The sequence below is a fragment of the Lichenostomus cassidix genome, unplaced genomic scaffold (assembly GCF_008360975.1).
Source record: "Lichenostomus cassidix isolate B80296 unplaced genomic scaffold, HeHo_3.0 HiC_scaffold_38, whole genome shotgun sequence".
In the NCBI taxonomy this organism is placed as follows: Eukaryota; Metazoa; Chordata; class Aves; order Passeriformes; family Meliphagidae; genus Lichenostomus; species Lichenostomus cassidix.
In genome coordinates, this window is record NW_028147440.1 from 1,301,147 (window position 1) to 1,315,766 (window position 14,620).

Genomic DNA, 14,620 nt, shown 5'->3' on the forward strand with positions numbered 1-14,620 from the left:
GCCCTGCAGCACCCGCCGCCGCTCGCAGAATACTAATAGGGCAGGCGGGCGGTGCGGCGGGCCGGCTGTCCGTCTGTCGCTGTCCCCGTGTCCTGCTGTCCCCGCGTCCCCCTGTCCCTGTCCCCTCGTGTCCCTCGTGTCCCCCCGGACCCCCCGGGACCCCCCCGGGGAGGATTGGGGTGTCCAGTCCCGGGGGGAAAGGGAAGAAGGGAGGTTTGGGGTGTTGTTGTGGGGTTGTTGGGGTGTTGGGGGTGTGGGGCTGTCGGTTTTGGGGTGGTTTTGGGGTTTTTTTGGGGTGTCAGGGTGCTGTGGGGTGCATTGGGGTGTCGTTGTGGGGTTGTTGGGGTGCTGAGGGTGTGGGGCTGTCAGGTTTTGGCGGTTTTTTGGGGTGTTTTTGGGGTGTCAGGGGGATGCTGTGGGCCGTCAGGGTGCTGTGGGGTGTTTTTGGGGTGTTTTTGGGGTATCAGGGTGCTGTGGGGTGGTTTTGGGGTGTCAGGGTGCTGTGGGGTGGTTTTGGGGTGTCAGGGTGCTGTGGGGTGGTTTTGGGGTGTTGGGGGATGCTCCCCAGTTGCTGGGGAACGTCAGGAAGTGTCAGGGGCTGTTTGGGGGTTTTAGGGTGTATCAGGGTGTGCAGAGGGGTGTCAAGGGGATTGGGGCTGTTTGGGGTGTCAGGGAGCTGTCAGGGTGTTGTGGGGCATTTGGGGGTCTCAGCTTTGGGGTCTCTTGGGGTGTTGGGTGGGATCAGGGAGCCCTGCAGGTGTTGGAGAATCCCAGGGGGGACCCTGGAGGACCCCAAAGGGGTTTTGGGGGTCCCAGGGGGTCCTGGGGTGGGGAGGTGGGTGTTGTCTGAGGGTCCCGAGAGGATCTCAGGGTGTCAGGGGGGGTCTCGGGGGGTCTCAGAGAGCTGGGGGCAATCCTGGGGGGCTCGGGGAGGTGTTGGGGGGCTATGGGGATCCCGGGGGGTCTGTCCGGTATTGGGGGGGTCGGTGAGGGTGTGGGGGTGTTGAGGGGGGGTCCCGATGGGGGTCTGCCCGGTATTGGGGGGTCCCGGGGGGATCAGGGTGGGTCTGTCAATGTGTCCTCAGGGGGGCTTGAGGGGATCCTGGGGAGGTTTTGGGGGTCCCGGGGGGGTCTGTGGGGTGTCGGGGGTTCCCGGGGGGGTTAGTGGGGAGGGGTCAGTGGGGAAGGGTCAGTGGGGAGGGGTCTCTCCTCCCCCCCCGGCTGGTCTCACCTCTCACGCTCCCCGCCGCATCCCCGCCGCTGCCGCCGCCGGTCACTGGGACACACCGGCCCGGCCCCGCCCCCTGCGGCTGGACACGCCCCCTCCGGTACCGGCCACGCCCCCTCCGGTACCGGACACGCCCCTTTCGGTACAGGCCCGCCTCTAACCGGTACCGGCCACACCCTCCCGGTATGACCACGCCCCTTTCTGTGCAGGCCACGCCCCTTTCCGGACCGGCCACGCCCCTTATGGAGGTCACGGGGATTCATGTCGTTATATCGTGACACAGATCAATCCCCCCCAGCAGCTCCCAGGAGACCCTCAACCCCCCCATGGATATCCCCAGTGACCCCAAAACCCCTCAGCTTCACCCCCAGAGACCCCAAAAAATGCCCCCGGCCCACCCTGGAGACCCTGAGGGGTTATGGGGCAGGAGAGGGCAGTTTTGGGGGGCTATGGGGCAGGAGAGGGGCAGTTTGGGGGGTTATGGGGCAGGAGGGGGGCAGTTTGGGGGTCTATGGGGCAGGACGGGGGCAGTTTGGGGGTCTATGGGGCAGGAAGGGGGCAGGAGGGGGTCTGTGGGGCAGGAGAGGGGCAGTTTGGGGGTCTATGGGGCAGGAGGGGGCAGTTTGGGGGTCTATGGGGCAGGAGGGGGGCAGTTTGGGGTCTATGGGGCAGGAGGGGCAGTTTGAGGGTCTATGGGGCAGGAGGGGGCAGTTTGGGGGGTTATGGGGCAGGAGGGGGCAGTTTGGGGGTCTATGGGGCAGGTTTGGGGTCTGTGGGGCAGGAAGGGGCAGTTTGGGGTTCTATGGGGCAGGAGGTGGGGGGCAGGTTGGGAGTTATGGGGCAGGAGGGGGCAGTTTGGGGGTTATGGGGCAGGAGGGGGCAGTTTGGGGTCTATGGGGCAGGTTTGGGGTCTGTGGGGCAGGAAGGGGGCAGTTTGGGGTTCTATGGGGCAGGAGGGGAGCTGGGGGGCAGGTTGGGGGAGTTATGGGGCAGGAGGGGGGCAGTTTGGGGGGCTATGGGGCAGGAGGGGGCAGGTTTGGGGGTGCTGTGGGGCAGGAGGGGAGCTGGGGGGCAGTTTGGGGGGCTATGGGGCAGGAGGGGGGCAGGTTTTGGGGTCTGTGGGGCAGGAGGGGGGCAGTTTGGGGGGCTATGGGGCAGGTTTGGGGGGCTTATGGGGAATGAGGGGGGATGGAGGGTGTTATGGGGGCTTGGGGACAGGTGAGGGGACAGGGACAGTTGGTGGCCCAGGTAGTGGCAGTGTGATAGGGACAGGTGGGGACAGAGACAGGTGCGGGGACAGGGCCAGGTGGCAGCTGGGGACAGAGACAGCCAGGGGATGGGGACAGAGACAGCCAGGGGATGGGGACAGGGACAGCCAGGGGACAGGGACAGTTGGTGGCCCAGATACAGGCAGTGCCATAGGGCCAAGCAGCGGCTTGGGGACACATGAGGGGACAGGGCCAGGTGGCAGCTGGGGACAAAGCCAGGCCATGCTCCACTGCCCACCTGGCCACGCGCTAACGAACTCTGTTAATCACCTGTGCAGCAGCTGCTGCCAGTCCAGGGCCATGCTTGGGTGACCGTGACAGCCGGGGGGGGACAGGGACACCTGCGGTGGGGACAGGGACGCCTAAGGGGGGACAGGGACAGCCACGGGGGGGACAGGGACACCTGAGGGGGAACAGGGACACCCGCGGGGGGGACAGGGACAGCCACGGGGGGGGACAGGGACACCTGAGGGGGGACAGGGACACCCGCGGGGGGGGGCAGGGACACCCGCAGGGGGGACAGGGACACCTGAGGGGGAACAGGGACACCTGAGGGGGGACAGGGACACCTGAGGGGGAACAGGGACACCTGAGGGGGGACAGGGACACCCGAGGGGGGGACAGGGACACCTGCGGGGGGGACAGGGACACCCACAGTGGGGACAGGGACACCCGCGGTGGGGGACAGGGACACCCGAGGGGGGGACAGGGACAGCCCTCCGTTGTCACCTGGGGCGGGATGAGGGGGATGAGGGAAATGAAGGAAAGGAGGGAAAGGAGGGAAATAAGGAGAATGAGGGAAATGAGAGAAGTGACGGGAATAAGGGGAACGAGGGGAAATGAGGGGAATGAGGGAATAAGGGGAACGAGGGGAAATGAGGGGAATGAGGGGAATGAGGGGAATGAAGGAAATGAGGGAAACGACGGGATGAGGGGATGAGCGAAATGAGGGGATGAGGAGAATAAAGGAATGAGGAAAATGAGGGGAATGAGGGAAACGCGGGCATGAGGGAAATGAGGGGAATGAGGGAAAATAGGGGAATAAGGGGATGAGGGGATGAGGGAAATGAAGGAAATGCAGGGAAAGGGAAATCGCCGTCATGAGGGGATGAGGTGAGGGGAGCCCTCAGCATGACAGAACCCCGAGGCTGAGGGGAAAATGAGGGGAGGAAGGTGAGGGGAGGATCCCTTGCCGTAATGGAAGACCCCGGGGTGAGGGGAAAGGGCTGAGGGGATGAGGAATCCCCACCATGACGGGACTCCAGTGATCAGGGGAAAGCTTTCGCCATGTCGGAACCCTCAGCGTGAGGGGAAGAGGACGAGAAACCCCCACCATGATGATACCCCAGGGCTGAGGGGGAAGCTCCCGCCATGTTGGGACCCTCAGCGTGAGGGGAAGGAGGTCAGGAAAGCCCCACCATGACGGGACTCCAGGGCTGAGGGGGAAGCTTTCGCCATGTCGGAACCCTCAGCGTGAGGGGAAGCGGTGAGGAATCCCCACCATGACCACACCCCAGGGCTGAGGGGGAAGCTCCCGCCATGTCGGGACCCTCATCGTGAGGGGAAGGAGGTGAACGGAGCCCCCCACGACCAAACCCCAGAGCCGGGGGCTCACCCACCACTAGAAAGCCGCATATTCAGGTCCGGGGAGCGCCGCAAGGGAAGTTTGGGGAGGAACTCGGCGAGTCTCGAGGGGTTTTTCTCTCCTTTTCACTCCCTCGCTCCCCTCAGCGCTTTCCCGCCCTTTTCCCTCACGCGCGGCCGCCAGGGGGCGCTCGCTCACTGCTCACGCGCTCCGCCCCCCCCCGCGCGTGCCTGCGTCTGATTGGCCGAGCCCTCCGCCAGGCCACGCCCCCTCCCTCGCGCCGCGTTGGCCGGCACGAGACAGGGGGCGTGGTCTATGGGGAAGGGGCGTGGCCACCGGTGCCCTATAGAGACCCATAGAGATCCATAGAGACCTATAGCGCCCTATAGGGACTCATGGCATCCTCATAGCAGCCTCTATGGCACCCCATAGGGCCCTATGGAGACCTATAGAGACCCATGGAGACCCCACAGGGCCCTATAGAGACCTATAGAGACCCATAGAGACCCCACAGGGCCCTATAGAGACCCATAGAGACCCATAGAGACCTATAGCGCCCTATAGGGACTCATGGCATCCTCATAGCAGCCTCTATGGCACCCCACAAGGCCCTATGGAGACCCGTAGAGACCCATGGAGACCTCACAGGGCCCTATAGAGACCTATAGAGACCCATGGAGACCCCATAGGGCCCTATAGAGACCCATAGAGACCCATAGAGACCTATAGCGCCCTATAGGGACTCATGGCATCCTCATAGCAGCCTCTATGGCACCCCACAGGGCCCTATAGAGACCCATAGAGACCCATAGAGACCTATAGCAAACCATAGGGACTCATAGCATCCTCACAGCAGCCTCTATGGCACCCCTTAGGGCCCTATGGAGACCCGTAGAGACCCATGGAGACCCCACAGGGCCCTATAGAGACCTATAGAGACCCATGGAGACCCCACAGGGCCCTATAGAGACCCTATAGAGACCCATGGAGACCCCACAGGGCCCTATAGAGACCTATAGAGACCCATAGAGACCCCACAGGGCCCTATGGAGACCCTATAGAGACCCATGGAGACCCCACAGGGCCCTATAGAGACCTATAGAGACCCATAGAGACCCCACAGGGCCCTATAGAGACCTATAGAGACCCATGGAGACCCCACAGGGCCCTATAGAGACCTATAGAAACCTATAGCACCCTATAGCGAACCATAGTGCCTCTATTGCACCCTATAGGGCCCTATAGAGACCCATAGAGACCTACAGCGCCCTATAGCGGACCATAGGGACTCATAGCATTCTCATAGCAGCCTCTATGGCACCCCATAGGACCCTATGGAGACCCATAGAACGCCCATAGGGCTCTATAGAGACCCATAGAGACCCCATAGGGCCCTATAGAGACACATAAAAGCCTATAGCGCCCTATAGCAAACCATAGTGTCTCTATGGCACCCCATAGAGCCCTATAGAGACCCATAGAGACCCCTAGAGACCCCATAGGGCCCTATAGAGACCCTTAGAGACCCACAGAGAGCCCTACAGAGACCCATAAAAGCCTATAGCGCCCTATAGCGAACCATAGGGTCTCTAAGGCACCCCATAGAGACCTATGGTGCCCTATAGCATACCATAGTGTCTCACAGCAGCCTCTATGGCACCCCATAGGGCCCTACAGAAACTTCTAGCAACCCTATAGAGACCCATAACACCTCATTAATTAACTATAGAAACTTCTAGAAACCCCTATAGTGTCCTGCAGCCCCTATACAGACCCAAAACACCTCATTAGTACCTATAGAAACTTCTAGAAACCCCTATAGAAACTTCTAGAAATCTCTATAGAAACTTCTAGAAACCCCTATAGAAAAACCACCCAGTCTCCTGTGGTGACCCCTGACCCCTCCTGACCCCACGGCGATGACATCATTAGCCACACTGATGACGTCACTGGTCATGTTACCACCGGCAGTGATGTCATCGGACACGCCCACCCCGCCGATGACGTCACTGGCCACGCCGATGATGTAATTTGCCACGCCTGCCCCGCTGATGACGTCATCGGACACACCCATTGTGTTGGTGATGACGTCATTGGCCACCTCGGGCCTGTCAGTCATGTCACTGACGTCACTGGCCACGCCCATCTTGCTGATGATGTCATTCATCATGCTGATGATGTCATCGAGCACAGTGGGTGACGTCAGTGGCCATGCTGATGATGTCACTGGCCTCGCCCATCTTGATGGTGTCATTGGCCACGCCCATCTTGATGATGTCATTGATGCCGTTAGTGCCACTATGTCCATGTCACCGATGATGTCATTGGCCACGCTGATGACATCATTCACAACACTGAAGATGTCATTGGTCACGTTGATGATGTAATTTGTCATTCCCATCTCGTTGATGATGTCATTGGCCACATCAATGATGTCATTGACCACACTGATGACATCATTAGCCATATTGATGACGTCATCGATCATATTGATGACATCACTGACCACGTTGATGATGTCATTGCTCACACAGATGCCACACAGATGTCACCAATGATGTCACTGGAGGGTGGTCGGTTGGGCTGTTGTCCAGTTGGGTGTGTCCAGCTGGGTGTGTCCAGTTGGGTGTGTCCAGTTGGGTATGACCAGTGGGTGTGTCCAGTGAGTGTGTCCAGTGGGTGTGTCCAGTTGGATGTGTCCAGCTGGGCGTGTCCAGTTGAGTATGACCAGTTGGGTGTGTCCAGTTGGGCTGTTGTCCGGTTGGGTGTGTCCAGTTGGGTGTGTCCAGTTGGCATGTCTGGTGAGTGTGTCTAGTGGGTGTGTCCCTGGTCAGTCCCGGTCACTCCCAGTCAGTCCCGTGTCCTGGTCAGTCCCTGGTCACTCCCATGTCTGGTGGTCACTCCCAGTCACTCCCTGTCAGTCCCTGGTCACTCCCATGTTGCTGGTCACTCCCGTGTCCCTGGTCAATCCCTGGTCAGTCCCTGGTCAGTCCCAGTCAGTCCCTGGTCACTCCTTGTCAGTCCCATGTCCAGTGGTCAGTCCCAGTCACTCCCATGTCCTGGTCATTCCTGTCACTCCCATGTCCGGTGGTCAGTTCCTGGTCACTCCCATGTCCAGTGGTCACTCCCGTGTCAGGTGGTCAGTCCCTGGTCACTCCCGTGTCTGGTGGTCACTCCCATGTCCGGTGGTCACTCCCTGGTCACTCCCATGTCCAGTGGTCACTCCCATGTCCGGTGGTCACTCCCTGGTCACTCCCATGTCCAGTGGTCACTCCCGTGTCCTGGTCAGTCCCATGTCCCAGTCAGTCCCATCCCTGGTCACTCCCATGTCCAGTGGTCACTCCCATGTCCGGTGGTCAGTCCCATGTCAGTCCCAGTCAGTCCCTGGTCACTCCTATGTCTTGTGGTCACTCCCGTGTCCTGGTCACTCCCATGTCCGGTGGTCAGTCCCTAGTCACTCCCATGTCCAGTGGTCAGTCCCTGGTCAGTCCCATGTCCTAGTCACTCCTACGTCTTGTGGTCACTCCCATGTCCTGGTAACTCCTGTGTCCGGTGGTCACTCCCATGTCCAGTGGTCAGTCCTGGGCCACTCCCGTGTCCGGTGGTCACTCCCGTGTCCCAGTCACTCCCATGTCCAGTGGTCAGTCCCTGGTCAGTCCCATGTCCTGGTCACTCCCATGTCCGGTGGTCAGTCCCATGTCCGGTGGTCAGTCTCTGGTCACTCCCATGTCCTGGTCACTCCCATGGCTGGTGGTCACTCCCATGTCCAGTGGTCAGTCCTGGGCCACTCCCGTGTCCGGTGGTCACTCCCGTGTCCCAGTCACTCCCGTGTCTGGTGGTCAGTCCCTGGTCACTCCCATGTCCGGTGGTCAGTCCCATGTCCGGTGGTCAGTCTCTGGTCACTCCCATGTCCTGGTCACTCCCAAGTCCAGTGGTCAGTCCTTGGTCACTCCCATGTCCGGTGGTCAATCCCTGGTCACTCCCTGGTCACTCCCATGTCCAGTGGTCACTCCCGTGGTCACTCCCGTGTCCGCAGCCGCAGATATCCTCCCCCGCTGACCATGGCCAGAGCTCCGCCCAGGCCGGCCAGAGCAGGACAATGGCCAGCGCGGCCACCGCTGCCCCTGAGCCCTCCGGCCGCGAATAGCCCTGCGGCCAGCAGAGCCGCCACACCTGCGGGGACATTGGGGACATTGGGGACACTCAGGGGTCACTCAGGGGACATTGGGGACATTGGGGACACTCAGGGGACACTCAGGGGACATTGGGGACACTCAGGGGACATTGGGGACATTGGGGACACTCAGGGGACACTCAAGGGTCACTCAAGGGTCACTCAGGGGACATTGGGGACACTCAGGGGACACTCAGGGGACACTCAGGGGACATTGGGGACACTCAAGGGACACTCAGGGGACACTCAGGGGACACTCAGGGGACACTCAGGGGACACTCAGGGGATACTCAAGGGTCACTCAGGGGACACTGGGGACACTCAGGGGTCACTCAAGGGACACTGGGGGGACATTGGGGGGACACTCAGGGGACACTCAGGGGGTCACCCAAGAAGGTTTCTGGGGTCACCCAGGCCATTCTGGGGTCACCCAGGGACATTTTTGGTGTCACCCCATGCGGTTTTTGGGGTCACCCCAGGACATTTTTGGGGTCACCAAGGCCATTTTGGGGTCACCAAGGCCATTTTTGGGGTCACTGACCGGCCAGCAGCTGGGCGGCGGCGGAGGGCAGGAAGAGATGACCACGAGGTGCTGCCAGCAGCTGGCCGAGGAAGAGGAGGAGGCCGATGGCCGAGAGGAGCAGGGAGGTCACCATGAGGGCCTGGACTGCCCGGAGCAGGGCTGGGGACAGAGAGAGTGACCCCAAAAGTGACCACTGCACCCCAAAATCCCCCTGAACCCACCATCAGCACCCACAGAACTGACCACTGCACCCCAAACTGACCATGAGGGCCTGGACAGCCCGGAGCAGGGCTGGGACAGAGAGAGTGACCCCAAAAGTGACCACTGCACCCCTAGAGTGACCACCGAACCCCTAAAGTGACCATAGAATCCCCAAAACTGACCATAGCATCCCTAAACTGATCACAGTATCCCCAAACTGACCACAGCATCCCAAACTGACCATGAGGGCCTGGACAGCCCGGAGCAGGGCTGGGGACAGAGAGAGTGACCCCAAAAGTGACCACTGCACCCCTAAAGTGACCACTGAACCCCTAAAGTGACCATGGCATCCCTAAACTGACCACAGCCTCGCCCCCAAAACCCCCAAAATCCTCCCCAAACTGACCACAGTCCCCAAAAAGTGACCACGACACCCCAGAAAGTGACCGTAGCCCCCCAAAGTGACCCCAAAACCCCCCAAAATCCTCCCCAAACCCCCCCAGGACCCCCCCAAACTGACCCCAGCCCCCCAAAAGTGACCACAGCACCCCAGAAGTGACCCCAGCCCCCAAAATGCCCCAAAACCCCAAAATCCTCCCCAAACACCCCCAGGACCCCCAACACTGACCCCAGCACCCCAAAAAGTGACCCCAGCCCCCAGAAGTGACCCCAGCCCCTCCAAACGCCCCAAAACCCCCAAAATCCTCCCAAAACTCCCCGACCCCTCCAAACTGACCACAGCATCCCCAAAAGTGACCACATCCCCAAAAGTGACCACAGCCCCAAAAGTGACAGTGCCCCACAAAACTCCCCAAAGCCCCCAAAATCCTCCCCATAACCCCCCAGGACCCCCCAAACTGACCCCAGCCCCCAAAAGTGACCACAGCACCCCCAAACTGACCTAGTTCCCCAAGTGACCACAGTGCCCCCAAAAGTGACCGCAGCCCCCCAAAACTGACCCCAAAACCCCCCAAAATCCTCCCCAAACACCCCAGGACCCCTCCAAACTGACCACAGTCCCTAAAAACTGACCCCAGCCCCCAAAACTGACCACAGCACCCCAAAACTGACCCTAGTTCCCCGAGTGACCACAGTGCCCCCAAAACGCCCTCAAACCCCCCAGGACACCCCAAAACTGATCCCACCACCCCCAGGACCCCTCCAAACTGACCCCAGCCCCCAAAACTGACCCCAGCCCCCAAAAGTGACCCCAGCTCCCAAAACCCCAAAATCCTCCCCAAAACCCCCAAGACCCCTTTAAACTGACCCAAGCACCCCCAAACACCCCATCACCCCCCAGGACCCCCCAAATGACCCCAGCACCCCCAGGACCCCCAAAACTGACCCCAGCACCACAAAACTGACCGCAACACCCCAAAAGTGACTTCAGCTCTCCCAAAACGCCCCCAGAACGCCCCCAAAATCCTCCCCAAACCCCCAGGACCCCTTTAAACTGACCCAGGCACCCCCAAAACCGACCCTAGTTCCCCAAAATCCTCCCCAAAGCCCCCAGGACCCCAAACTGACCCCAGCACCCCAAAACTGTTCCCAGCCTCCCGAAGTGACCACAACACCCCCAAAAGTGACCACAATACCCCAAAATGCCCCCAAACTCCCAAAATCCTCCCCAAACCCCCAAGACCCCCCAAACTGACCCCAGCCCCCAAAAGTGACCCCAGCCCCACAGAAGTGACCCCAGCCCCCCAAAATGCCCCAAACCCCCAAAATCCTCCCCAAACCCCCAAGACCCTTTAAACTGACCCACCCCCAAACCTGACCCTAGTTCCCCAAAATGCTCCCAAAACCCTCCCAAAGCTCCCCCAGGACCCCCCAAACTGACCCCAGCTCCCCAAAACTGTTCCCAGCCTGCCGAAGTGACCACAACACCCCCAAAAGTGACCACAATACCCCAAAATGCCCCCAAAACTCCTCAAAATCCTCCCCAAACCCCCCAAGACCCCCAAACTGACCCCAGTCCCCCAAAAGACCACAGCCCCACAGAAGTGACCCCAGCCCCCAAAATGCCCCAAACACCCCAAAATCCTCCCCAAAACCCCCAAGACCCCTTTAAACTGACCCAAGCACCCCCAAACCGACCCCACCACCCCAAAAGTGACCCCAGAGCCCGCAAAACGCCCCCAAAACCCCCAAATCCTCCCAAACTCCCCCAGGACCCCCAAACTGACCCCCAGCCCCAGAAGTGACCCCCACCCCCAAAAGTGACCCCAAACCCCCCAAAATCCTCCCAAAACCCCCCAAGACCCTTTAAACTGACCCAAGCACCCCCAAAACTGATCCCAGCCCCCAGGACCCCCCAGGACCCCCCAAAAGCCCCCCACTCACGGCTGCTGGCCAGGCTGCTGCACTGCCAGGCCTCGGAGCGATTTTGGGGAGAACAATCGTACCAGAGGTTGAGGGAGTGAGAGTCCGGCAGCTCCCACCAGCCCTGGGGACAGGGAACCCCAAAATCAGCCCAAAATCAGCCCAAAATCACCCCAAAAACCATCGGGAACCCCAAAATCACCCCAAAAACCATCTGGGAACACCAAAATCACCCCAAAATCACCCCGAAATCACCCCAAAAACCATCCGGAAGCCCCGAAATCACCCCAAAATCACCCCAAAAAACCATCCAGGACCCCCAAAATCACCCTGAAATCACCCTGAAATCACCCCAAAAACCATCGGGGACCCTGAAATCACCGCAAATCACCCCATATCAGCCCAAAATCACCCCAAAATCACCCCGAAATCACCCCAAAAACCGCCCGGGAACCCCGAAATCACCCCAAAAAGCCATCCGAAAACCCCAAAATCACCCCGAAATCACCCCAAAAAACCATCCGGGACCCCCAAAATCACCCTGGAATCACCCCAAAATCACCCCTAAAACCATCTGGAGCCCTGAAATCACCGCAAAATCACCTGAAAAACTACCTGGAACCCCAAAATCACCCCAAAACCATCCGGGAGCCCCAAAATCAGCCCAAAAAACATCCTGAAATCACCCAAAAAACCATCTGGAAGCCCCAAAATCACCCCAAAACCATCCGGGAACCCCAAAATCACCTCGAAATCACCCCAAAAAACCACCTGGGAACCCCGAAATAAGCTCTGGGATATCTGAAATATCCCCTGGGAGCCCCGAAATGTCCCAAAAAGCCCCTGAAACACACCTGGGAGCCCCAAAATACACCTGGGATACCCAAAATATCCCCAAAATCCCTCCAAAATGTCCTCTGGGATACCCCAAAATACTCCTGGGAGCCACGAAATATCCCAAAAAAGCCCCAAAATAGCCCCTGGGATATCCCAAAATATCCCTGAGATTCCCCAAATATTCTCTGGGATCTCCGAAACACACCTGGGATACCCAAAATAACCCAAAAATCCCCCAAAAATGTCCTTGGGATATCCCAAAACATCCCCAAAAGCCCCCAAAATATCCCTGGGATTCCCCAAATACCCCTTCAGAGCCCCAAAATACACCTGGGATACCCCAAAATATCCCCTGGGATGCCCAAAATATCCCAAAAATCCCCCAAAATACACCTGGGATATCCCAAAATACACCTAGGACCCCCAAAATATAAAAAAAAAACCCCAAAAATACCCCTGGGATATCCCAAAAATACCCCTGGGATTCCCCAGATATCCTCTGGGATCTCCGAAATACAACTGGGAGACCCAAAAATCCCCCAAAAATATCCCTGGGATTCCCCAAATATCCCCTGGGATCCCCAAAATAGCTCCTGGGAGCCCCAAAATACACCTGGGATATCCCAAAATATCCCTGGGAGCCCCAAAAATGTCCTCTGGGAACCCCAAAATATCCCAAAAAAATCCCTCCAAGTATCCCTGGGATACCCGAAATACACCTGGGATACACCTGAGACCCCCAAAATATCCCAAAATATCCCAAAAATCCCCAAAAATGCGGGATGTCCAACCTTGTCCAGGGTGGCGACGAAGAGGAGGAGGAGGATGAGGAGATGAAGAGCAGCGACAGCAGCAGGGAGGAAATTCATGGTGGGGATGAGGGGAGAGACCCCAAAAATGTCCTGGAGATCCCAAAAATATCCCTAGAGATCCTAAAAATACACCAAGAGATCCCAAAAATGGCCTGGAGATCCTAAAAGTGTCCTGGAGATCCCAAAAATATCCTATAGAGATCCCAAAAGTATCCTAGAGACCCCAAAAATGTCCCTAGAGATCCCAAAAATATCCTATAGGGATTCCAAAAATGGCCTGGAGATCCTAAAATTATCCTAGAGATCCTAAAAGTATCCTAGAGATCCCAAAAATGCTCCTGGAGATCCCAAAAATACCCTATAGAGCCCAAAAAAACCAGCTCCAGAGATCCCAAAAATAGCCTGGAGACCCCAAAAATGTCCTGGAGATCCTAAAAATATCCCTAGAGATCCCAAAAATATCCTGGAGATCCCAAAAGTGTCCTGGAGATCCTAAAAATATCCCTAGAGATCCCAAAAATCTCCTATAGAGATCCAAAAAGTATCCTGGAGATCCCAAAAAAAACCCCAAATCCACCCCAAAAACATCCCCAATTGCCTCCAAAACACCCAAAAATCCACCCCAGAACATCCCAAACTCCCCAAAAATCCCCCAAAAATCCCCCAAAACACCCCAAACTCCCCAAAAATCCCCCAAAACATCCCAAATTCCCCCAAACTCCCCAAAATACCCAAAAACCAAAAAAAAATCCCCAAAACATCCCAAATCCCCGAACATCCCCCAAAACCACCCCAAAGACCCCAGACTCTCCCCAAATCCCAAAACCACCCCAAACTCCCCCAAAAATCCCCCAAAGACCCCAAATCCCCAAGATCCCAAATCCCCCAAAAATCCCCAAACTCCCCCAAACTCCCCCAGACTCTCCCCAAATTCCCTCAAAACTTCCCAAATCCACCCAAAAATAAAAAAATCTCCCCAAACTCCCCAAATTCCCCCAAAATCTCCCAAAACATCCCAAAACATCCCAAATCCGCCCTAAACAACCCAAAAAAACCCCAAAACACCCCAAACTCCCCAAAATTCCCCCCAAAATCCCCCAAATTCCCCGAATTTCCCCAACTCTCCCCAAATTCTCCCAAAACAACCAAAAATCCCCAAAACACCCCAAATCCCCGAAAGATCCCAAAATCTCCCCAAATCCCCCAAATTCTCCCAAATTCCCCCAAACTCCCCAGACTCTCCCCAAACTCCCCAAAACTTCCCAAATCCACCCAAAAAAATCCAAAAAACACCCCCAAAAAGCCCCAAACTCCCCCAAAATCCCCCAAAAACATCCAAAATCCCTCCAAAAAACACCCGAAACACCCCAAATCTCCCCAAAAATTCCCAAACCTCCCAAAAAAACCCCAAAACACCCCAAATCTCCCCCAAAACCATCCAAAATTCCCCCCGAAAATACCCCAAATCACTCCCAAAACATCCCCAAACACTCCCAAAAAATCCCCAAAATCCCCCAAAAACATCCCAAATCCCCCCAAACACCCCAAACCTCCCCCAAAAAAACCCCAAAAACCCCAAAACAAAACACCCCAAAAAAAACCCCAAAAAAATCCCCCAAAAATCTTCCCCACCCTGTTTCGGGAGTTTCCCTCTCCGGCAGCTCCGTTAG

The 14,620-nt window shown here is 57.7% G+C and overlaps 1 protein-coding gene across 5 annotated transcripts; it reads right to left on the minus strand.

Moving 5' to 3' along the window:
- Positions 1–7,453: 7,453 nt before the first annotated feature.
- Positions 7,454–14,614, minus strand: LOC146422935 (epithelial membrane protein 3-like). 5 transcript variants are annotated; one of them, XM_085045504.1, is made up of 5 exons: positions 12,930–13,070; positions 11,323–11,425; positions 8,797–8,937; positions 8,118–8,254; positions 7,454–7,853 (listed from the first exon to the last, which is right to left on the minus strand). In XM_085045504.1, exons 1-5 carry the CDS (start codon positions 13,005–13,007, stop codon positions 7,836–7,838), a joined length of 477 nt encoding a protein of 158 aa, XP_084901630.1. In that variant the 5' UTR covers positions 13,008–13,070; the 3' UTR covers positions 7,454–7,835. The 5 variants fall into 5 exon arrangements, with proteins under 5 accessions (XP_084901630.1, XP_084901626.1, XP_084901629.1 ...); XM_085045500.1 differs by having other exon boundaries at positions 7,454–7,880; positions 8,096–8,254; XM_085045503.1 differs by lacking the exon at positions 7,454–7,853 and adding an exon at positions 14,583–14,614 and having other exon boundaries at positions 8,047–8,254; positions 12,930–13,040.
- Between the last annotated feature and the right edge of the window lie 6 nt (positions 14,615–14,620).

Coding starts and splice junctions, on each gene's coding strand:
- LOC146422935 (XM_085045504.1), bottom strand. CDS start 13,007: ATGAATTTCCTCCCTGCTGCTGTCGCTGCTCTTCATCTCCTCATCCTC. Junction 8,938..11,322: donor CAGCAGCCTGGCCAGCAGCC/GTGAGTGGGGGG, acceptor CTCTGTCCCCAG/CCCTGCTCCGGGCAGTCCAG. Junction 8,255..8,796: donor CGCCGCCCAGCTGCTGGCCG/GTCAGTGACCCC, acceptor ATGTCCCCGCAG/GTGTGGCGGCTCTGCTGGCC.